At 35.4% G+C, this 26,250-nt stretch overlaps 1 protein-coding gene and 3 non-coding genes across 7 annotated transcripts; 1 reads left to right on the top strand and 3 right to left on the bottom strand.

Moving 5' to 3' along the window:
• Positions 1 to 1,911: 1,911 nt before the first annotated feature.
• Positions 1,912 to 21,527, top strand: LOC127882464 (histone deacetylase 11-like). 4 transcript variants are annotated; one of them, XM_052431110.1, is made up of 12 exons: positions 1,912 to 2,065; positions 5,283 to 5,426; positions 9,284 to 9,480; positions 11,385 to 11,485; positions 11,905 to 11,940; positions 14,150 to 14,266; positions 16,107 to 16,289; positions 17,002 to 17,098; positions 17,425 to 17,494; positions 18,066 to 18,174; positions 19,254 to 19,434; positions 20,621 to 21,527. In XM_052431110.1, the coding sequence occupies exons 2-12, from the start codon at positions 5,368 to 5,370 to the stop codon at positions 20,908 to 20,910; spliced, it is 1,440 nt and encodes a 479-aa protein (XP_052287070.1). In that variant the 5' UTR covers positions 1,912 to 2,065; positions 5,283 to 5,367; the 3' UTR covers positions 20,911 to 21,527. The 4 variants fall into 4 exon arrangements, with proteins under 4 accessions (XP_052287070.1, XP_052287073.1, XP_052287072.1 ...); XM_052431113.1 differs by having other exon boundaries at positions 19,254 to 19,441; positions 20,621 to 20,788; XM_052431112.1 differs by lacking the exon at positions 11,905 to 11,940.
• Positions 21,528 to 23,316: 1,789 nt separating this feature from the next.
• Trnas-aga (transfer RNA serine (anticodon AGA)) lies at positions 23,317 to 23,398 on the bottom strand. The gene has a single exon. It is a non-coding gene; the product is annotated as a tRNA-Ser (tRNA).
• A 445-nt stretch (positions 23,399 to 23,843) lies between these two features.
• Trnas-aga (transfer RNA serine (anticodon AGA)) lies at positions 23,844 to 23,925 on the bottom strand. Its single transcript has one exon. It is a non-coding gene; the product is annotated as a tRNA-Ser (tRNA).
• Positions 23,926 to 25,571: 1,646 nt separating this feature from the next.
• Trnas-aga (transfer RNA serine (anticodon AGA)) lies at positions 25,572 to 25,653 on the bottom strand. The gene has a single exon. It is a non-coding gene; the product is annotated as a tRNA-Ser (tRNA).
• Between the last annotated feature and the right edge of the window lie 597 nt (positions 25,654 to 26,250).

Here is a 26,250-nt window from a genome sequence, read left to right as displayed (position 1 = left end):
ACAAGAATGCAGGAAAGCTCATAACCAATACATTAGTGGCATGATGGATGAGGATAAAATAAACAATCCAAAGAAATTCTACAGCCACATTAAAGCTAAACGTTGTGATTCTAATGGTGTATCACCACTTAACTCAAATGGCACACTCCATAGTGACAGTAAAATAAAAGCCGAAATACTCAACAATCGGTTTACTTCAGTATTCACAACAGAAGACCTATCAAACACTCCAGAACTTGAAGATGAAATTGAGGAAGTACCACCTATTATTGTTAATAAGAAAGGCATTCTAAAACTCCTAAAAGGCATAAATGTCCATAAAGCTATCGGACCAGACAATATTTCAGGTATCCTGTTTAAAATTGTATGTGAAGAAACAGCAGATGCCCTTGTCTTAATTTTCCAAACATCTTTAGACTGCGGTAAAATTCCGCGCGCATGGAAAGAGGCATTCATAACACCACTGTTCAAGAAGGGGGACAGGAGCTATCCATCTAATTACAGACCTGTATCACTGACCTCCATATGCTGCAAACTTCTTGAGCATGTGATCCATAGTAATGTCATTTCCCACTTGGACAACCATGATGTCAAAGTTGTGCTAAACATGGCTTTCGCAAAGGCAGATCCTGTGAGTCACAACTTATCGCACATTTCAAGATCTCCAAAACAGTCTAGATGAGGAACAACAAGTAGACGCCATACTTCTAGATTTTAGTAAAGCGTTCAACAAGGTGCCCCACCAACGTCCCCTCACCAAGCTGAAGAGTTACGGCGTGCGAGGCAACCTTTTGCATTGGATAGCCGACTTCCTGACTTGACGCACCCAGTCAGTTGTCCTTGCAGGCAAGCACTCCACTAGAACGCCAGTAACCTCTGGCGTCCCCCAAGGCACAGTATTGGGGCCATTGTTATTTCTCGTTTACATAAACGACTTGCCCAAATGTGTAAAATCCAAACCAGGACTCTTCGCAGACGACTGTATGCTTTACAATATAATCAAAAGACCCGACGATGCAAAACAACTACAGAGTGACCTCAACAATCTACAAGAATGGGAAAACAAGTGGCAAATGCAATTTAATGAAGACAAGTGCGAGGTATTACGGATAACAAATAAAACCAAACCGATAATAACTGATTATAAGATTCATGGAAAAGTATTAGAAACAGTTTAAACCGCAAAATATATAGGTTGCAACATCTCCTCTGATTTGTCATGGAACAGTCATATAAACACAATTACTACAAAGGCAAATAACACACTCGGCTTTCTACGAAGAAATACATACAGTTGTTCCCAAAATGTGAAAGAAAATTGCTAAAAATCTCTTGTTCGGCCTCAAGTTGAATATGCTGCAACTGTGTGGGACCCTTATAACCCACCAAACACCAGGTGGAATGTTCGTAACATTGACAAAATTGAGCAAATTCAAAGAAGAGCAGCAAGATATGTAACAGGGGACTATCGGCGTACAAGTAGCGTCACATCTATAATACAACAACTATCCTGGGACAGTCTAAAACAGCGCCGTGAACATGCAAAAGTTACTATGATGTACAGGATATTACACCATCCTATAGCAATTCCAATTTATCCCCATCTAGTTAGTCCAACCATAACATACACCAGAGGTCATTGCTGGAAATACATGGTACCACCATCTCGACTTAAACTGCACATGTGCTCATTCTTCCCGAGCACTATCAGATTATGGAACTCGTTACCATCTACAGTTGCTGCAGCCACTACAATCGAGGACTTTTAGTCCAGGCTGCAGTCGGTCGCCTAGATAATTGGCCATTTTTATCTTTTTAACGCTCTGTGTAAAAATTAATGAATGAAACACCGATTTTAACGCACCGTTCTGTTCTCAACGACACATGTACATAGTTCACCAACTTCTACATTACTCTTGAAGTTTATTGGAAGAAGAAGAACTTCATGTCCTGTGACTTCAGTGCTTATTTGTAATGGTGTTGTTATTTGTGTATTGCGTTGTGTCTAGTCGAATTAAAAGATGGCTGACAGTGCGAGTAAACAATCAGATAAATTCCAAACTACGTGAGTCTTATTATCTTTAAGGCTGTTTTAGTATTATTTGTAGTGATATTATAATGTTTCAAAAGTTATTTAAACGTCAGTATTAAGATAAATTCTTAAATAATCAATATTTGTCATGTGCCAGTTACTGTCATCTCTTGCTTGAAGTTTATCAGTCTTCGTTACTGACGTTAGCTTTCCTTGTGAAAACGAAAGTAAGACTCGCCCATTGTTTGATAACGACTCGCTACTTATTAAAAAAACAACTGGCCCTACGTAATATTTAGTGTTTACCCGTTAAAATAACTTATTTTATTTTTTGTTGGGAATTAAGCGATAATTTTATCAAACACTTGAATTACAGTACAGGCACCGTGTACTTAAACAAAAACGCCTGTCCGCGTAGTTCACTTTTCCCGATAGGTGACATTTCGCGGGGGACTGACACACTACTGACCGCGGTGTTCAGCAGACACCCGAAATCGCCGCGATTGCACGCTATCGTTAACGGGAACACCCGTGATCACCGCGATGACTTTCTTCCAAAGGTTCTAGAACCCGTGTTTCTTATCCCTAAATGTTAAATAAGCACGTGCACTATTAATTATCATGTTGGTCAGTACAAAAGGCCTATAGAAAACGTCCGACTGCGTCTTTGTTTTATTTCCCAATCAAGCACCCAAAATCCAATATCCTATGTATTACGAAACACAATCTTTAGATAAGCACGTGTCGTCTGTCAAAACAATGATTGTACATGTCAGTAAACATATCGAAGTAATTCTTGTATATGATCTCGGAAACGGGACTTGCTTTAAACATTTACAATTATGATATTTATTTTCATAAGATTTGCTGAAAACAAATGAGAACCAAACAAACGTACACAGACAACACAAAACATAAATAATTAGGACAAATTAAATTAAAAAAACGGTTTATTTTCGAAAAATCGCTTTAACATTCTCCAGATTTCCAGAAAATGACTTATACATGTTGAATGAAATCTAAATATAGATGACGCTGTTCATTGGTCGTTGTTAAAGAATATTCATGAACTGTACACGGCACTTTGTGTGCAATCAGATACAGTTCAATAATTGTTGCAATATTGAACGAACTAAAAGATGATAATGACACAGCATTTTTGCCTTTATATTTATGCAGAGGAAATGTCAATTCCAAATCATTTGCGAGATACCCCGATACTTAAATGGAAATTCACTACAAAGCTTTACAATGTTGTCTGCTCTTCACAGTTATTTGTGTATAAATTAATACACCCACGCCTATTTTCACGCGCTTTTTGTCAGACAAAAACTTGACACTAAAATATCATGGGCATATACATGTATTTATTTGTGGCTACAATTTTTAACAGAACATGAACTGTACACGATGCGCGCACACCACATTAAGTGATTAACGCATGTTGGAATACCCTTGTCCCGATTGGACGCTTATTTCATCAAATCTTTAAATAGAAACAGATGCCGAAATTTATTTGATACTTTTCTGTTGTCGTCAATATTAACACTTTTAAATGAAAAGGATCAGTAGATCTGCAATACGTTTATGTTCAATTATTTTATTTTTAGCAAACACAATGAACACTGCGGTAGATATCATGGGTCCGCGGTGTTCGCCTTATTGCAAACGGCCCCCGTTTGATCTGAACACCCATCGCGGGGTTCATATTGGTAAGCGAACACAGTGAGATGAACACCGCGGCGAGTGGCATTTGTTTAAGTACACGGTGCCTGTACTGTAGCATGTGACGATGTGTATGGTTGGTTCTTGTTAAATCGTGGGTTCTTTATGAGTCGCGGTTAAAGAGATCGCATAAAGTCAACACGGATTGGATTTCAGTTTCAAACATTCCCACATAAGTCAGTTGTTACAGGAAAAAGTTTTGACACGGTGACCATCCTTTTGCTGATAAAAAATGCGACAAAAACGGGTCACTATTGGCTATTGTTATTTGCCACAACTCAATACATTCTTATAAATTAATTCTTCTTTTATGTATTGTTCACAAAGTGTTCATAAGTTACATTGATTTATTACTATTTTCCATACAACTATAATGTAACCCAGCCAGAAAAAACCCCGACCACAATGGGGATCAAACCCAGGACCTCCCTGTTCCAAATCAGACACTCTACCGCGTCGCTATACAAGCTAGCTCATATGGCAAGGCAGTATAAGTTCTCCTTATACCCAACCCTGCTATACACAACCCCTCCAATTGTGAAATTGTTCCATGAATTTCCTATTGCCATGACATCTGTGGGACGTGTGACACATATGATTGGTTTTTAAGCTGGGCGCCAATGGGATTGAACCCGGGACCTTGCGGATCCGAATCTGGCAGACACTCTACCGCGTCACTTTAAAAGCTAACTCATATAGCAAAGGCAGTATAAGTTCTCCTTATACTGAACCCTGCTACATTACTAAACTACATTTATTAAAACTTCTACAAATTGTAAAACATTGACTGGCTTGCATTTCTGAAGTGTTTTTTTTTCATGAGTGTAGGAGAATAAACAATACATGCCTTCCTCAGTCTTTGATAATGACATGATCATCTGTTACACATGAAAGTTTGATTCTTTGAAGTCATGTATCAATCTCCACGTAAAAACTCCACTTAAAATCTGCAAGCCATTACTAACCTGTAGCAAGGATGTCAAGACTTTGAAAGTCGTTTGATGTGAATTCCCACTTGTGTTCTATTTCTAGGTTTATGATGTCAAAGAATACTATCATGTTGAGTCAAAGTTTTTTTTACCCAATCATATAGTTAATCCACCTTATAGGAAAGATAGTATGGTATATAGGATGCACACTGTCAGCTGTGGGGCTGTCATACGGATACTTTGGAGTTTGGATAGTAAAAATAAAAAAAAAAATAAGTGCACACTAAAAGAAAAGTCCAGAATTTTTTTTTTTCTTTCTAAGCCCATCAGATTTGAAAAAGGTATATTGCATACATTTATATTTTGGTTCTCTCAAGAGATTATTCAAAGTAATCAAGTTTGGTGAAAAATTGGTAATCACATTTATGCATACTATTACTTACATACCGTACATACTTTCTTAAATAACAAAATCACTAAACAACTCTTTTAGTTCAGGTTAACACTAAAGATGTTAAAGTTCTTTGCTGGCAGGTGACAGCTAGCAATGTTGCCATGATGTATTATTTTTATCATTATTTTTTTCTAAATAATAGATGCTGACATTCCATGCTGGTTATATCGAAGTTGTAAAAACTAAGCGAACCTGACATTGAGACGATTATTTCCCAGCCATGTACAATGTACAGAGTAATTAGAAGACTTTTGCCGTTGCAGATTGTTGCCTTTAACATGTTCAGGTAGTTATGAAAAAATTTACATTGATGGTGCTAGAAAATTTTAATAAACTAAGAAAAGTACATGTCTAATAATATTTAGCAACCGTTAATTTTTTTCAGTAAAAGGGCTTGTATTAACTTTTGAAAACTGGCAGTCTCAACTTAATTACTGCTGGTTTTGTAAATTTTGCTAAAAACTTAGAAAGTTTTACAATTACTGCTGGTTTTGGAAATTTTGCTAAAAACTAAGGAAGTTTTACCTACTTAGATATTAATATTTTCTTTTTCTCAACGCTGTTTTGTTTTTGTTTTAAATTAATGTTAAATGCATTGATGATTGTTTAATCTTTTTTTTCATTCATAAATTATTTATGCTAAATCATATGTTCATCCGACATTTAATGAAACTTTTCACTTCAGTAACGATTATTTATTATTTATTTTGGGTCAATAAATGTTTCTTCTTAAGAAATGCTGGATTGGATTTATTTTTGTCAATCATATTTATTGAATAAACTCAGACTGTTTAAGCTTTGTCACTCTGAAATTTTAAAGTAGTGGCATGCCCATGCAATATGTCACATGAGAATACTGAATGTGTAATTTATTTATTAATTGTTGCCTAGAAACCAGCAGCAACATCAGAGCAGTTAAAAAATATGACTGTGCCCAAATCAGTATGAAATGTCTGTTCTATAATCTACTTCCAAAAATCAAGGACTTTGTTCTGTACAAATTCAATAACCCTACACTTTGTTATTTTACAGCTATTTCCCAGTTCTTTCATCTGCACCCTTCAATAGACAACATTTATCCTGGCATTGATATCAATTTAACGACTTTGCTTGTTACATGTATATAGAATATAATGGTTGGTCATTTCATCTCACTGATATTCTATAGAAGCGGGTGGAAACACATCTGAAACAATTGTGTTATAAGATTGAATTTTATTAATAATGTTAAGTATCCCAATTAGTTTTTCTTTGTTGTGGTTTGCATAAAGCAATTGGCCTAGCTGTCCATTTGTTCCTTAGTTCTTCTGTTCATACAAGGTTATCCCAAAATTACATGTTCTGTGTAACGCTTTAAACCAGGGCTCAACATTAACCTAAAAACCAACTTGCCCTACCGGGCAAGTACTTAGAAAATCTACTTGCCCTGAACATAAAGTCATTTGCCCAAACATGAAACATCACATTAACTGTTAACCTCATATTTTTTAATAAAGATCAAAATGATACACCACACAACCTTTTTAATTTTTGCACATTTAACAAAATGATTACAGCAATTAAAGTCTAAATTAAATGCTTTGTTCTTTTTTGCACTTGCCTGGGCGGACAACTAGATTATAAAGTTACTTGCCCAGACCCAACTTTTACTTGCCAGGGGCAATAGGACAACCGTTAATGTTGAGCCCTGTAAACATATAAATATAAAAATCAGAAGATCCAAGTTCTTGGTTAACCTAAATGACAGTTTTTGCCAAATATATATATTTATATATATATATATATATATATATATATATATATATACATATTAACCACTTGCTAGAAAGATTCGATACCTGAATATGGTATGGTATGGTATGGATGATGTCTTTGAACACTCTCAATAATACCACATCACCTGACCTCATTTTAACAGTGGACTAGGTCAGATGGTCCAAGGACTTGGTTAAACCATAAAAACGGTTCTTTTCTCTCATTGATACAGCTTGCTACAAAGCTTTGAACCTTACATGGATGTTATCTATGGACTCTCTCAATACACTCACATACCCTGATCTAATTTTGACCTTATAATTGACCTACTTTTGAGAACAAACATGCATATACTTTTTATGCCCCCCTTCGAAGAAGAGGGGGTATATTGTTTTGCACATGTCGGTCCGTCTGTATGTCCGTCCGTCCACCAGATGGTTTCCGGATGATAACGCTTAGGCCTAGGATCATGAAACTTCATAGGTACATTGATCATGACTCGCAGATGATCCCTATTGATTTTGAGGTCACTAGGTCGAAGGTCAAGGTCACGGTGACCCGAAATAGTAAAATGGTTTCTGGATGATAACTCAAGAACGCTTATGCCTAGGATCATGAAACTTCATAGGTACATTGATCATGACTCGCAGATGACCCCTATTGATTTTCAGGGCACTAGGTCAAAGGTCAAGGTCACGGTGACCGGAAATAGTAAAATGGTTTTCGGATGATAACTCAAGAACGCTTATGCCTAGGATCATGAAACTTCATAAGTACATTGATCATGACTCGCAGATGACTCCTATTGATTTTCAGGTCACTAGGTCAAAGGTCAAGGTCACGGTGACCCGAAATAGTAAAATGGTTTCTGAATGATAACTCAAGAACGCTTATGCATAGGATCATAAAACTTCATACACTGTAGGTACATTGATCATGACTCGCAGATGACCCCTATTGATTTTCAGGTCACTAGGTTAAAGGTCAAGGTCACGGTGACTCAACTTAGAAAAATGGTTTCTGGATGATGACTCAAGAACTCTTACGCCTAGGATCATGAAACTTCATAGGTACATTGATCATGACTCACAGATGACCCCTATTGACTTTCAGGTCAAACGTCAAGGTCACAGTGACTTGACACAGTAAAATGGTTTCCGGATGATACCTCAAAAAAGCTTACGCCTAGGATCATGAAACTTCATAGGTACATTGATCATGACTGGCAGATGACACCTATTGATTTTCAGGTCACTAGGTCAAAGGTCAAGGTCACAGTGCCCAAAAATGTATTCACACAATGGCTGCCACTACAATTGACAGCCCATATGGGGGGCATGCATGTTTTACAAACAGCCCTTGTTTAGATTTGGACCATGGCTGAATATTGGACTAAAAATGGAAAATGGAAAAACTGTAATTTATCTTAATTCCTTCCCATCTTAACGACCCATTTTTATGTCCCCCACTATAGTAGTGGGGGACATATTGTTTTTGCCCTGTCTGTTGGTTGGTCTGTTGGTTGGTTGGTTGGTTTGCGCCTACTTTAACATTTTGCAATAACTTTTGCTATATTGAATATAGCAACTTGATATTTGGCATGCATGTGTATCTCATGGAGCTGCACATTTTGAGTGGTGAAAGGTCAAGGTCAAGGTCATCCTTCAAGGTCAGAGGTCAAATATATGTGGCCAAAATCGCTCATTTTATGAATACTTTTGCAATATTGAAGATAGCAACTTGATATTTGGCATGCATGTGTATCTCATGGAGCTGCACATTTTGAGTGGTGAAAGGTCAAGGTCATCCTTCAAGGTCAGAGGTCAAATATATGTGGCCCAAATCGCTTATTTTATGAATACTTTTGAAATATTGAAGATAGCAACTTGATATTTGGCATGCATGTGTATCTCATGGAGCTGCACAATTTGAGTGGTGAAAGGTCAAGGTCATCCTTCAAGGTCAGAGGTCAAATATATGTGGCCCAAATCGCTTATTTTATGAATACTTTTGCAATATTGAAGATAGCAACTTGATATTTGGCATGCATGTGTATCTCATGGAGCTGCACATTTTGAGTGGTGAAAGGTCAAGGTCAAGGTCATCCTTCAAGGTCAAATATATGGGTCAAAATTGCTCATGTAATGTCACTTCTGCAATATTGAAGCTAGCAATTTTATATTTGAAATGCATGTGTATCTCATGGAGCTGCACATTTTGAGTGGTGAAGGGTCAAGGTCATCCTTCAAGGTCAAATGTCATATAGGGAGACATTGTGTTTCATAAACGCATCTTGTTTGTCAAATTTAAAATGATGTTGAAAAAACAGTACGTCCATTTCAAAGAATTTTCAAACTGATTTAACTTCATCCTTTTGTTGTTTTTCAGAAATGATGACTCTACTGGCGTATCAGCGGCTATTTCTACCAAGGTCTCCAAGCCCACACATCGTCTGTATGTAGACGTGAAGCCTACCCAGTGGCCAATTGTATACACGCCTGAGTACAACATTGGATTCCTGGGCCTGGAGAGGCTGCATCCGTTCGATTCAGGGAAATGGGGACGAGTGGTGAACATACTTAAAGGTTGGGGCTTGCTTAAAATTGTTACCTGTTCAATCTTAGATTTATAAGTATTAATAGCGCTTTCTTGTGTTCAGTATGGTTGAAACGATCAATATGTATATTTATGCACTATTTTAGTTGTTGTTTACTATATTTATGTACAATTATTATTATCTATTATTATTATATGATCCGTCTGGTTAGCTTGGTAGACAGCCAGGGTTGGCATATTGACCGGTCAATTGAGTATTGACCGGGCCGGCGGTCAATACCCGGTTAAAACCGGTCAATACTGGTCATTACTGGTCTTTACTGGTCAATACTGGTCGATTGAAAATTGTAGCATTTAAACATTACAAAGGAGCCATTTTATATTAAATCAATAATTATTCTGTAATTGATAAACTTTTTGCTGAGTTATTTTTTGTAAAAAAAATCTTTAAAGCTGTAAAAAGTTACTTCTTTATTATTTACGGAAACAGCCTCAAATACATAAGGACTAAGGCAATATCTTTATCTCAGTGTATCACATCTGTTACTAAAGTACTATTGTAGCTACCATTGCATTTCACTTATCTATTGATATATCTATTTGATAAGCAGATGGACAAACAGAACTCTTGTGTATTCTAGGGTTATAAATCTGGCCTCTTAGTTGGTAATAAAATGCATGCAGTGTTATGTCTCTGATATTGACAATTAAGCAAATCTGCCCTTCGGCTATTTCATATCACTCACACAAAAGAAGATTACATTGTACTTACTATTAATTTAATAGTTACTTCTAACTTGTTTCCTTTCTGTATTAAGAGGGTTTTTTTCCTTTTCATATTAAAAAGTTCAATTGGTATTCAAATGAATAAACAATCAAAGTTCTTGATTTTGCCAACAAATTATGTTTTCCAATTGTGGGTCTACTCTTCTTTTCAATTATTTTTTTCTTTTAATAATTATTTCTTATTATACTTTTATATTCTTATATCAATAAAAAAAGTTTTTTACACTATTTTGTTTAAAAAGTATTTAAAGAAATCAATGCAAGAATACATGACAAGTAAGGATTGTGTCAAAAAGGTGCCATTTAAGGCCCTATTATCAGTTTTGGGTGCCCCAACCTGTATAGGTGGGAAGACTGTTAGAAGACTGTGGGGACAGTGGGGTATGAGGAACAACGCATACACAGTAATTTACAGGTTCTTGTTGAATCAAGCACAGAATTATCTGAGCATCATAATTCATTAGAATTGAAAAAAAGTTCAATCGACCAGAAAAATCCAATTGACCAACTTTGACTTATTTGCAAAATTTTGAGAGATTGGCCTACAAATTGCATGAACAGGTATAAAATAGTGGGTATTAATAGCTTAAGACATTATTTGCAACATGTCTGTTTAATTTATATTATCAATATTGTTTAATTAGGCATGGAATATAAATTAAAATTGGGGGTAAAGTTCAATTGACCAGTATTGACCAGTAATGACCACATCGGGAGTATTGACCGGGGCGGTTTTAACCGGTAAAAACCGCCGGTTAAAACCGGGGGCGGTCGATTGGTGCCAACCCTGTAGACAGCTGGACTATGAATCCTAGGATTGCGTGTTAAATCCCCAGCCCAGCCTGGGCATTGGTCATGAAATCCTTCCTACAGCCATGCTCTCCTTACTGTTGATTTAAGTAGGGCAGGTGTCAGTTACAGGCACAAGTGTGTGTGCTCAGTAGGGCAGTTGTCAGTTACAGGCACAAGTGTGTGTGCTCAGTACTGTTAAGCCAGCTTTCCAGTAACAGTGCCAGTTTGCTAATGGCTGGCCATGAAATGAATAAAATACCGTTGAAAACAGCTGAAGACACAATTAGCATACAAAATAAACATTATTTGCCTTTTTGTTCATGTTGTTTTTCAACTAGCTATTCTTTTTCTGTAGAAAAGAATATGGTGCAGGACGACACACTAGTGAAGCCAATAGAGGCCTCTGAGGAAGATTTGCTTGTGGTTCATTCCAAGAAATACATTGACTCACTTAAGGTAACATTGTGGTACACATTATTTATAGAAATAGAATATTTGCCTATTGAATATCTTAGTGTTATAAACTACTGATAAGCTATTGCATTCTTAAAATTACATGGATAGAAATAAGTGGTTGCTCTTACTCCTGGTGTGAGTAGATTAGGTCTTGACATGTCAATTTCAAAATCTGGTAGTCCTTATGGGCAAGGAGCTTGAAACAGTTTTAACTTTTGATAATTTGAATCAACTTGTTTGTTCATAAACTCGTTAGAAATTGTGTGACAAGCTCTAGTTTTTGCATGAACAGTCAAATTGGTATGATCCTTGCAGTAACATAAATTAAGCACACATTTTACTGCTATGTTATATTCATGTTATTCATTTTGTTTATATGTCAATTCTCTATTATGTATCATTTCATCATTCATGCATAGCTTACAAGTATAGTGGAGGGAACTGTTTTGAAAGAGGTACCTTTTGATTGTATTCAGTTTCCACCTTGCATTTATATAGTGAAGTGTAGTGTGTACCTATCCCATGTATGTGCCTAACTTGTAGAGCAGGATATTAACTGGTGCACTTGCAACCTCTTGGCTTACTTAGCCATTAATCAAATTACAATGTCAACAGACTGTACATGAGAATTTACAAACAGAAATTGTTAAATTCCCTTAATGAAGAAGACTTCCTGTTGTGTGTTGCTGCACCAGTAGATTCAACCTGGAGTGCATAATGAAATGGCTATATAAAATATGGATATAATGTTAATGATTACCGATATTTAGTAAAATTTCATTTTTAAGCACAAAGTGTATACTGCCTTGGGGATACTAACTTTAAAATGTCTTTACACAATGTTATTAAATAAAAATATATAACATGTATAAAACATCGAGAAACACACAGGAATAAAAGTTCAAGAACGAATGTCAAACACTTATACATTATTGAAAACCTTCTTTTCTTAATTGTTATGCACCCGAATGTCTGTCCGTCTGTCTGTCTGTCTGTCACACTTTGCGTTTAGGTTTCGAAAAATGCTCATAACTTCTATGTCGCTTCAGATAGCAATTTCATAATTGGCATGCATGTGTAAATGGACAAGGCCTTTCCATACGCACACAAATTTTGACCCCTGTGACCTTGACCTTGAACTTAGGGTCCGCGTTTACATGTAGGTTTCGAAATGTGCGTTTAGGTTTCGAAAAAAGCTCATAACTACTATCAAGCTTTTATAGGGGGCATAAGTCATCCTATGGTGACAGCTCTTGCTTAATCTGTATTCATAGACAGTGGGGAATTAGGATAGCGAAAGTTTATTCTCCTGAAATATGAATATATGCAGTTAATTGGTTTCTTGTAAGCATGGGCATACAGACAATAAAAAATGCATGTGGGACATGTTTGCCTTGTGATACTCACAGTTAAATTGTTGGTCAATAAGGAATTCAAACATAGAAAACATTAGTATATTTATATTATTTGGGAGAGTATAATTTTTTTTTTGGAATTTCATTTGTCAATAATCAGCCTGTCTGACTCTTCAGAAATTGGAACTTTTAATGTTGATTTTCACCAAGTATATAATATTGTTAACATGAAAATATTGGGGGGCTTTTGATTCTGAAAATTATCAAATTTAGTTTCTTTTAAAAGTACATAACTTTGTATTCAGGTCAAGAACGACGTAGGGAAATGCCCACTATTCTGTGTCAATAAAGTGACATTATTGTTGTTTTGGCTATTTGCTGTCTTTTTGTTTGTAGTTGACTATTTATGTTGAAATCTTGCTCTGTTCAGTTAGATTTTGAATTTAGTCATACATTTTCTTAAGTCAAATACAATTTTACCGTGTGAATGTATGGATTTATTTACTATTTTAACAGTAAAACATTGAACAGTGCAGTGGTTAGTTTACCTACTTCCTGGCTAGACGAGTGTGTTTTCCTGTGCACATAGCACATAGTGGTACTTACCCCCCCCCCCATAATCAATTTGTCCCCAGTTTTATAATTGTTTAAAACACCTTTTTATACTGTATTGTGGCACATACTCATTTAAAAAAGCATCAGTTACATGTACTGCACTATATTTTGCTTTAAAATAAAAGAAATACATCTAAGTGTTTAGAAATGTAAATGTGTGTCAATATTATCTGTCTTTAGATTGCTACCTGTTTTGTTTAGCTTTGTTTGCTTGTATTGAATCCCTAATAATATTTTCTTTAGTAAATTATACAATATATTTACAGTGCAGCTATGTAAATACCAGTTTATGCATTCATTGCCTATTCAAGTGTCCCTCCACGAATACTTGCATTTTCATTTTCAGCTAAATTCATTCACTAAAAGCATTCCCTTTTCTTAACCCTTTCCTGATCAGAAGCAAATTGAAAATGGCTACATGCAACCAGCATAAAACCCGCAACAGCCTGCGAGTGACTTGCAGTCTATTAAGGTTTCATGCTGTTTGCTGCTTATTAGTACCTCAGGGTTTGAAATGAACCCTCTAAAACTTGATCTAGTGAGAAAGGTCTTCAGGTGCGTAAATTTGATTTCAGAGGGCATGCAAATGTTTCAATGAGCGTTTCTGAGAAGCTAAGGGTTAAACACCAAGATACTTTTCCATAATGGGTACCTCAATGCTCTGAAATGCTATAAATGTTATATTCTGCTGCAGTGGAGCATCAATGTAGCGGGCATAGCAGAGGTGCCCCCTGTAGCATTGCTGCCCAACTTCATTGTCCAGCGGAAATTACTGCGGCCTTTCCGATACCAGACTGGGGGAACCATTCTGGTACATAGTGTTACAATACTTACAACCGCTGTCCATTAAATGTTGTAATCATAGTAAAATTGTATTTATAAAGATCATGGTCAACTGCTATTTAAGCATTTTTGTTGAGTCTGTTTGTGGCCAGCTCTTTAAAGATTTCACAAAGGCAGATCAGTGTACAGTCAATCTTGTGGATGCGACCACTTGTATTAAGCGACCTTTGTCTTATGCGACCATTTTGAAATCCCACGGACATTTTTCGCTATATAATGATATTGTATTAAACGACTTTTGTCCTACGCGACCAGCGACTTCTGATTTTTGTGTATTTTGATGTCAGAATCTTGAATTAAGCGACTACTAGAAGGTAAATGTTGTTAATCTATTGATCTTTCAGGGACAAACCCGTGTTAATTGTTTATCTAAGCCGATAAGATGTACTGTTACACCTCTGCTTTGTTTTCACACCAACCATACTGTTACACCTCTGCTTTGTTTTCACACCAACCATTATGATTATGCTTTTTCTCGTTGACCGGTTCTGACCGGTATTATTGTAGACTGCGTATAAATTTATTGAGTTGAATAATAGAGAAACGTATTGCGCACAGTCTACAGCTTAAATAGTTTACTATGTGGAACGTTAAGAGACAACGCCGATTTTTCTCGAGTATAGATAACAGGTGCAGAAACAATGCACTGTACGCGACAAACAATCTTGAGAAGTGCGGAAAATAAACTTTTAATCGGCAATATCTGTCGAAATCCTTACATTACCAATTTGTAATTATTCTAATTAGTAGATATTTGTTAGCCAATCAAATTGTTATTTACTTAATAAATTTTCCAATCAGGTCTGTTTGTTTGTTTTCAATTGACGTGTTTTATTTTTTTCAGCTCATAATCGTGTCAGATTTCCTTAAGCGTACATGCAGAAATTAAAATGTCAAAACGAAAAGTGTAAACGTTGAACGAGAAAATTTGGGTTTTGGACGTAAAATCGCAGATGAGTTTGGAGTCTGTAAAACTCAAATTCAGAACGTAAAGCCTAGGTGCTTGAATACGTGGAAAATAAAATGTCAGGTGAAAAAAAACGCGAAAAATATTTCCTTGTCTATGTTGTTTTTGCAAATAAATATGTACACACAATTCATTTATAATAAATGATAATTTATAATAAATGAAAAAAATAAAACACATTATAAGTAAAATATTGTTTATGTATTGTGTTTATATTCATTTTATTATAAAAGTTAAAATCATTGTTGACAAAAGAGATTATCATTCATATAGATTAAAATTGAGGGTAAGCATTCTTCCAGAATGGCCTTTTTTTATTTAAAGACCATTTTATTAAGAGACCACTTTTGATTACTCCCTTGAGTGGTCTCTTAATACAAGATTGACTGTATATGCATGCTTGCTTCTGATAGCACAATTCCGCTGTCCAGAGCTTAATAACTGCATTATGAGTTTAGCAATTTATTACCAGCTTGTCATGTTGCCAATAGGCATCTTGTTTGTAAATTGCAACAGATTTAAATGATGACCATGTAAACAAAAATCATAGTACATGTATCTGATATGTTATTTCTGTGAAATTTCATTAACAGATATTGATTGTGACATGACATTGACTGTTATTTACATCCCTTTTGAAAAAGTGACTGTAGCTGCATGCTTTTACTGTAGAAACGTATTTAATTGACATATAGCACATCTCCGGTTATCACTTACACTTTAAACATAGATTTGTTTAAGTATTTTCTTCAAATTGCCTGTCATTTGCATTTTGAAAAATTAACATTTGTGTGCATGTGACTTAAGTCTTTACTATTTTGGTGTAAACTCTTCCTTTCAGGCCAGTAAGCTTGCAATGGAGCGAGGGTGGGGCATCAACATCGGGGGTGGGTTCCACCACTGTTCCTCAGATAGGGGCGGGGGTTTCTGCGCCTACGCTGATATCACACTCGCTGTGAAGTTCCTGTTCTCACACTGTCCCAATGTCAAGCGGGCCATGATAGTCGATCTTGATGCACATCAGGTGGGTCCAGGGCTCTCAACTGAAAAAGCTCTAAAAATAAAGGAGCCTCGCTCTGTGAAAAGCGGATTAATTCATGTGCGTAAAGTGTTGTCACAGATTAGCCGGTGCAGTCTGCAAGGGTTTATTGGGGCGACACTTTCTGCTTGAATGGTAGTTTTCGTCTAAAGAAAGTCTCTTCTTTGCAAAAATCCAGTTTAAGTGGACAGTGTCATCTCTGATTAGCCTGTGCACAGGCTAATATGGGACAATACTTTACCCACATGCAATAAACCCCCTTTTCACAGAGCACGACACAAATGTATATTAAGATTTTCATTAGAGAACAATTTCACTTTACACTGATTTATTTAATTATTTTGGATTTTACAATATTTAAGTTATTGTTGTTGTTTATTCTTTAATATATTTTGTGACAAAATGCAGGTTGTTGTCCAAAAAAAACTTTTATTCATTTAAAATGTTTACTGATTCTTTTTTATGACAATATCAATTACACAAGGATAACACATTTCTCAGATAAGTCAGGTTACCTTCAATCCATGTGCATGCTGAATAAGTACTTACATCAAAAACAAAAGCTATAAATATGTTATTAGAATGAACCCCAATCTTGTAATAAATGTTCCATATTTCAAGATTTATTTTTCTATTTAACTTTTTAAGGCACCCAGGTTTGTGGATTTATTCCTGTAGTTCATCATTGTATTTTCAGGGCAATGGGCATGAGAGAGACTTCATGGACGATGACAGGGTGTATATCATGGACGTCTATAATAGGGGCATCTATCCGCATGATGGCTACGCAAAAAGTAGGTTAAAACAAATCATCAAACAAATAGTAAACCTATCATTATGCTTGTTCTACTTTGTGTGTATAAATTATGAAATGAATTTTAGCTGACTTGTTAGCTACAATTATGCAAGTACCGGTAGGCACTGATTGTTACTATTTCTTCAAACATTATTAACCATTTCTTAAATAAAAGCATTTAAAAAAGCATTTTTATTTTCATTAAAACATGAAGGAAGAATGTTTTGCATATGGAATATATAAATTTAAATTTAAATTGGAAACGGCTGTTATGTTTACATGTATATGTTACCTTATTGCTATGCCATTGATTTTCTTTTACAGAAGCTATAAAGAAGAAAGTTGAATTGCAAAGTTTTACAGAAGATGAAGATTACTTGAAATTGGTAGCAGAGTGAGTAAGGTCTCAATTATCTTATAAAGGTCTATTTTAGACCCATAGACCAGTTAAGATATACCCTCCCCCCACTGCCTGATCTCGTATGGGTTGAGGAGTGTTCCTGTATAATCAAACAGACTAGTTTCCGGATTTATGCATAAAACAATACCTCACTATATGAATTTACTAACCAAACCCAAATATTTGGAATAATTTAAAATAATGACAAAAACAAGGAAAGAGATAAAATAACAAATGTGCCTGCATTGGGTCTGGAACCTGGGACCTCTCAAGGGACTACACCACGCAGGCTTCTGAATCTGGAAGGTGGTCTAAATGCTGATACATTTAAATTTTGTTTGGAGCATGTCTTTAAAACTAAAAGAAAATTCAACCTCAAACTTTTTATGTATTTGGCATATCTGCCATAGCAGCCAAATTTTAGTGCACAAGTCTGCATCTGTTATGAACCCGCTTGGCTTTTCACAGAAACCTTTAGACACCATTTTGCCCTGGATAAGATTAACTACTTGGTTTTAAAATACATCTAATTGTTAAACTAAAATAGCCCTTGTCTGTTTGACAGCAACCTTACTGAAGCCCTGTCAGAGTTCACCCCAGATGTGATTGTGTACAACGCTGGTACAGACATCTTGGAGGGGGATCCCCTCGGCCACCTGAACATTTCAGCCAAGGTAGAGTAGTGTGGTAGATTTGAGCCTTGCTCTGCGAAAAGGGGTTTAAATGCAAGTGTGTTCAGTGTTGTCTCAGATTTGCCTGTTCAATCAGCACAGACTAATCAGGGACCACACTTTCTGCCTTAACTTGATTTTTTATCAAGAACAGTCTTTCTTTAAATTTAAAATACAATAAAAGCTGAAAGAGTTGTCCCTGATTAACCCGTGCAGACTGCGCAGGTTTATCTGGGACAACACTTTATGCACATGCATAAAACCCCCTTTTTACAGAGCGCTACTCATAAAAAAGAATTGTGTGGGGTTCATGTTCTTGTTTCCATGAGGGCTTCGGATTGATACACTGTGTGTATTGATTAAATAACAGCACTCTTTTTTGTTTTTTTAAACTTGTATACTATCACACATTTTTATCAGCTTATTTTAAGACCGGGTAATTTGGCGATTGATTGCAGTACTAAATATAGTGCCGAGAACGTGTCATTGGTAGAATATGTAATTTGTCCCTATGGAAAAACTTCCTAAAGACTGCCAAGAAGTGAACAAGTTCACTACTTTACTGTCTTAAGATAGTAAAACATTGCATTCATAAATACCAGTTCAAGTTTTTCAGATTGAAACTAGTGTAAAGCCATATATTAATATAATATTGGTGTTCTTAGAGATGCATTGCTAAATTTACAATAGATGTAAAAATAAAGAACAATACTAAAACAATCTTCAAATTCAGTGAAAAGTCATTTTTCTTAAAGCAACTTATCAACTTATTGTGTCAGCTATTATACTATATACGTGAATACTAGTGCATGCCTTCGAGCATCTTTAAGGAGATAACCTGTTGATCTTGGTATTTATGTCCACAGGATATAACCTGTTGATCTTGGTATTTATGTCCACAGGATATAACCTGTTGATCTTGGTATTTATGTCCACAGGATATAACCTGTTGGTCTTGGTATTTATGTCCACAGGATATAACCTGTTGATCTTGGTATTTATGTCCACAGGATATAACCTGTTGATCTTGGTATTTATGTCCACAGGATATAACCTGTTGATCTTTGTATTTATGTCCACAGGGAATTCTAAAGAGGGACGAGATTGTTTTTGAACATGCAATAAAGCGCAAAATTCCCATCGTCATGGTAACTAGTGGAGGTTACCAAAGGTCCACGGGGCAGATAATAGCGGACTCAATTTTGAACCTGAAGGAAAGAGGTCTAATCAGCTGTGCTGAGGCAGAAAGCTACAAGAAACCAGGTCTACTGTAGGTGTTGTCTTGTGGCTTTGCCTTTTTTGTTTGCTTCTGTGTTAATTTTCCTACTAGTAAATATTGGTAAATGGGGGATTGTAACAATTCAAGTCTCAGCCATAATTTGGCATTTATAAATGGGTATTAAATGACTTGGCACAAATGAAAACCATCCTAGGACATGTTATGTGTAACATCCATCTCCTTACCTCTCCTTACCTCAAAGGTTGAGGTAAATTCTGAAAGGTAAAGGTCGAATTAGGCTTAAAATATTATTATTTAAATATATAGTAAGATATTCTTGTTTAAGCCATAACTTGATATATATACTCGATTTTTAAACAATTTGGCACAAATGTAAAATATCATATGGCAACATGTTGCTGTAACGTTTCTTTTCTCACCTTAACTCTTTGCATGCTGGGAAATTTGTCGTCTCCTAAAATGTCGTCTGCTGAATTTCTCAAATTATAATTTTTTTCGATTTTTTTTCAAAGAATACTATCAGAATAGCAAACAGTTTGGATCCTGATGAGACGCCACGTTCTGTGGCATCTCATCTGGATCCAAACTGTTTGCAAAGGTCTTCAAAATCCGATTCCCGCATTGAAAGGGTTAAAGCTAAAGGTCACATACTTTTCAGTCAAATTTGGTCATAAAACTTCTTGCCTGGAAACATACAATGCACTATAAAATGAATAGTCAAGGGAGGGTATAGTATCGTATCTTTCAAAGTATCTCATTTTTCAGATTTTTAAGTGTTGTGTATTTTTTGTCAAAATATTATTACTCACCTGTGGTGAAAAATGATTGTCTTGTTTTTGTTGGATTAATAACTGTGAAGGAATAAACCAAACATAATAATCATTGGTGTATTTATACTTTATATTATTTGTTATTTAAATAAGACTTTGCAGACAACATTCGTTTGTACTTTGGTTAATACTTGTTTTAGTTTGTTAAAAGCTTATTATTATACCCGAGAACATGCATTAATTAATATGCTTGTTTTTCACAATTCTATTGACCATCAGCTGTAACTGTCATTATACCCTCAACTAAGGGCACATATTATCTGTATTTAGGTATGTTTTTCTGTCTCTTGGTCTTGCAATCAATTTAACTTTATATACAGGTAAAGGTATGTTATGTTAATGTTTAATAAATTTCTAAATATTCATTGAACAATTGCAGAGGTAAGTTCTTCTCCAGCAAGGTCTGACAGTGAGTGGGGGCTGTTTGCTAGACTCAAGAAGGCGTGCCTGTCGCCAGTGCCATCAGTGCAGTCCAACCTGAGCGATGCAGAAGGGACGGCAAACATTAAACCATCAAAATCCTTACACGACGTTCAGCAACAGGATGATTGGACCACAGTTCCTGCATCAAAATCCTGCTCAAATCTTTCATGCGCGTTCAAAGATGAATCTGATGTGGACATATCACACTTGCTGGGTCCGTCTGTCGCGCGTAAATTTAAAGACTAATAGCAGCTTAAAAAACACAAGAATGGCATCTACAAAAAAGCTTCAACTGGACATCCTGTTTTACAAACAGATTGTGTCCTTATTATATTTGCCTAAAAATATTAAAAGTTTAGGTTATTGTTATTTTATTGTATTCCTCTTTATTTTATTGTTGTTTTGTTCAGTGTTATTATATATGAAACAAACATATATGTTGAGCATTGAAAATGCGGTATATATTGTTAATTATGTTCATATGTTAGACAAAAAATAATGTTCATCCTATTATCATTCACTTATAAAGTATCATTTCCAATGTGTTTTTTCAACACAGTGGGCATACGCTTATTGCCACGCCGTTCCGTTCCAGTGACTTATCAATTCACCTATACCTTGAAATAGCGCATCATCGTTGAGAATGGATAAATCGTTTTATATGCATATTTTTTGTTTTGCCTTGTTTAAAAATACTAACAAAATTATAGATTATGAATAAATGAGTAACAAGCATTGACAATTCTTTATTTTTAAATTGTGGCATAATAGTGATAGTTTTATACTTTTCTTTCGTTTTTGTAAATTTTTGTTAATTTTGTTGTATTTTAGAATATTTTAATGAAATAAATATAAGAGAAAAATGGATGTTCAAGCTCTTTTGCCTTGCCTGAAGGAAACGTTTATGGACCATAGATCTATTAATGTGGACCAGATGATACGGACCTATGTACCGTGCAATACGGATCTATGGACTGGACGATACGGGCATATCAACCGGATCATATAGGGACCTATGAACCATAACAGGTTGCAGGATCAACGGGGTTTACACACGAGCTTGACATAATGCAGGGACCTATACAAATAAATAGTCTTATATTTTGTTTGTATAGGTCCCTGCATAATGTAAACACACCGGCAAAAACTTTTTACAAATATCTCAAGTTATTGAACTACATTTTCAAAAATCGTCAGTGCATAAAAGACAGTTTTTGTACCGAGATATCTCAAGATTTAAGAATAAATCCTTGTATAAGTTTGAAATTGGTGCCATAATTTAACGTTGCGTGCAGCATAAACGTGAACATGAATGTTGTACATATCGAATTTTCGGCCAAGAACACGGGCTTTTTATCCCCTACCGGTGAAACCGGAGGGGACTTATGGTTTGCTCTCTGTGTGTCCGTCAGTCAGTCAGTCTGTCACACTTTTCTGGATCCTGCGATATTTTAAAAGTTCTTCATATTTTTTCATGAAACTTTAAACATAGATAGATGGCAATATGGAGGATATGCACGTCATTTCATTTTGTTCCTATGTCAAAAATTCTGGTTAATATGGCAACAAATATTTTTTTTAAATTCTGACTGGTGGAGTTTCATCGGTAGGGGACCATATTGCTTGACAATAGTCTTGTTATATAAAGTAATTCTGATGTATTTCACATAGCCATAAACAGCATAAAACCGTATTTTATGCATGAGTTGAAATTCTTAAGAGAGTGTGTTTACATCCATTAACGTTTAATTGTGAACCCCACAAAGTCACGTGATCCTGCACCCTGCATTCGATATGAACCGGACGATACGGGCCTTTGTACCGTACGATACTGACCTATGAACTGGACGATATGGACAGGACAAGATGGACATATGAACCGGACAGGATGGACCCATAGACGATACGGGCCTATGGACCGCACGACACGGGCCTTAAGACCGTACGAAACGGACAATAAGGACCTTTTGATTGGACGTGAAGGGCTAGATTTTTAGTCCGTCGGGACTTAGTTTTGAGCTTTATTAGTTGTTTAATGCATGCTCATAGCAATAAATATTTCAAGTTTAAACAACTAAGATGACATGTTTATTTGCTATTACTTTTCCTAGCTTTTGTACTTTCTCAAAGCATGACATTCGCACGTATTTATTTATAATACATGGTGTATATATTAAACTTGACTAAATTATCGTTTATTAAAAAAAACTTTTTAATGTTACTGCCCAGCAAGCACGGTAAACGGTTTATGTATGTTTTATATTTACAAATCTTAAATTTAAATGAAAATCGATTAAGATTGGATGATATTTCTAGAAAGCATGAGTTTCGCAAAGTGTTCACAAAATACCTCAATCCAGCATAGAAAATGTGCTTTATCGGCTTGATTCGAACCGCCAAGGGTAAAAATCCAATGGAATTTTGAAACGTGATATAATGACTATTATTGATATGGGATAACGAAACCTAGAAAACTAATTGCTCTATGCATTTAAATACAGCTCGTATCAACTTTGGGTCATACGCTTCGTTATTACAAGTTGTTTAATTTTCTCTGTTTTTGCTGGAATACCGGAATTAACAATTACGATGAACATGTCGTCAAATACTAGTATAACAGAAAAACTATATAACGCTGTTGTAAAAAGTATGCGTTGTCGGCAGGATTCGAACCTGCGCGGGAAGATCCCAATAGATTTCTAGTCTATCGCCTTAACCACTCGGCCACGACAACAATTAGTTAATGCAAACGAGCACGAGCAACTAGAATAATTTTTAAACTTGTTTAACGAATGCGTACCTGGATGAGTCGGACAATATGACAACCTCTTAGTCACAATAGTCGAACTAATGAACAGGTACGACTTAATGCATGTTTTTCTAGTAATGCTCGCAAATGTTAACCTGACACTGGGCTTTATTCGTGGATAAACATATCCGATCAATACATTTCATTCTGTACTAGAATTGATTTTAACCGATTGAATCGTTCCTCATTAAATAAACAGTTATTGCGTTGTAAAATCGTGCTAAACGATCATAACTTTTGCCAGGTCAATGTTTTCTAGCTGCACATGTACATCCCTGAGTTAAGAAGTTCGATGTATGTTTGTGCTGCCACTTATGCCAACACACGGCGTTTTTACTGGAATATCAACCTGCTGTTTTATGTTACTATGCGTTGTCGGCAGGATTCGAACCTGCGCGGAAAGATCTCAATAGATTTCTAGTCTACCGCCTTAACCACTCGGCCACGACAACTCCGTCTATAAATCAATCTGTCTCGTGTCCATGTTGGAATTTCTGATATTGTTCGTCATGTAAATCTAAATGTTACACGTTACATTTAGAAGTATTCATAATAAAACCTACTAAATCGTTATTGTAAATTCCTTGTACTTAATATTTTATACCCGGGGGGGGGGGGGGTAACTTCCTATATACGGGTATATAGGGGTGTGCCGATTTTATGGGGTGTGTTTTTCGACTAAAATTATAGATATGGGTATGGTTTTGAGCATCTAAGTATAGATATGGGTATTACAATCAGAAGTTTGCTTGTATATACATGCATATAGATTTGAAAGTATCAGTATCAAAATGGGTATGATAAATTTCATTCTTGCATATAAATGGGTATCAAAAAGTAAATTTCAGTGGCGGGAAAGATATAATAGCAAATTCCATAAGTATACTGTTTTGATATGAAAGAGATTAAAATTCTAGTATGAAATGTGTCCATTTTATCAAATTCTAGTATTTAAATGGGTCCAGTTTATCAAACTTCTTGTATTGAAATGGGTCCACTTTCTCAATGTTATCGTATACAAATGGGTATGCTTTTTCCAAAAATCTTGTATCAAAATGGGTCTACTTTATCAGAATTCCGGTATTAAAATTGGTCACATTTCGGAAGTCTCAGCGGGACACCCCTACCCTAAAATTTGGGAAGTTACCCTACGGCATTTTATAACCTCTTTTTGCAATACAATTTTAATTGGTTAAAGACTTAAAGTACACAATTATGGATTTAAATATACTAGTATATCATCATCATCATCATCATCATCATCATCATCATCATCATCATCATCATCATCATCATCATCATCATCATCATCATCATCATCATCATCATCATCATCATCATCATCATCATCATCATTATAATCATCATCATCATCATTATCATCATCATCAACATCATACATCATCATCATCATCATCATCATCATCATCATCATCATCATCATCATCATCATCATCATCATCATCATCATCATCATCATCATCATCATCATCATCAAAACGGTCATTGTTCATCATCAATCATAATCATCACATTTATCATCACCATCTTAATTGTCTTCAGCCTTAACGTTATATTCACAATTACCGTCATAATATAACCATAATCATGTCAATTATCAACATCGGAGACAATTTATCATTATCCATTATCCTCTATAAATTCATTATCATCATCATCGTCGTCACGGTCACGGTCATATTCATCGCCGCCACCACCACCACCACCACCACAAAGTACAACTTCATTAAAGTTAAATTGGTTATCTAATTTAAAGTACACAATTATTGATTAAAATATATATGTTTTCATGTTTAAAATCTTCGCTTATAATTATATTAAATTGTTTGCCTTTGTTTCACTGTTAATGTAGCCTTGTTATCAATTAACTGATTAAATTAAATATTATATGGAATAATGAAAAGTCATTGCTATGTGCATTTAAATACATCACCTTTTGTTCATAAGCTTGGTTTATACGAGCAGTAATTACAATTTCTGTGTCATTGCTGGAAAACCGGACTACTTATTTAACAACACTATGCTATATAAAATCAAAATCGTTAGCAAAGAAATAAAACGCGTTGCAAAAAATTTGCGTTGTCGGCAGGATTCGAACCTGCGCGGGAAGATCCCAATAGATTTCTAGTCTATCGCCTTAACCACTCGGCCACGACAACTTCACATACAAGCGAGTTTAAATTAGATATTAAAAAGTAAACAGCTCGTAATGTTTATATTTAGAATAATCATTATGAAATGAACGAGTTTACGGACAAAAGGATTTAATTTACTACTTTAAATGCGTTAATGGATAATAAACATGTTCTGTTATCTTAAAGATGTAATTTTGCTCAAGTCGTATATATAGTATATTTTAAAAGTCATTTAATTCATGACCGATGTACACGAAGATCTGTTATTTCGAAACCGAAACTTAAATTATTAAGAAAAATAAAATCGTTATGAATTCGATTTATGATCTATCAATACAGTAAAATAATTGCTAGCTCTGCTAAATCACTAATTATCCCCACGCTTTTTGAAAAGCGTGGGGATATTGTGGTTATCTCCGCCGTCTGTCCATCTGTCTGTCCGTCCGTCCGTCCTGGCCACTATATATATCTCCTCCTACACTATAAGCACTATAGAACCTTGAAACTTACACACAATTGATACTAAACTTCACTTCTAATTAATTGATACTGAACTTCACTTCTAATTGATACTGAACTTCACTTCTAATTGATACTGAACTTCTCTTATGACAATACGGT

Source organism: Dreissena polymorpha, chromosome 5 (assembly GCF_020536995.1).
Source record: "Dreissena polymorpha isolate Duluth1 chromosome 5, UMN_Dpol_1.0, whole genome shotgun sequence".
Classification (NCBI taxonomy): Eukaryota; Metazoa; Mollusca; class Bivalvia; order Myida; family Dreissenidae; genus Dreissena; species Dreissena polymorpha.
The sequence above is the reverse complement of the archived record's forward strand: the minus strand, read 5'-3'. Positions and strand labels throughout refer to the sequence as shown.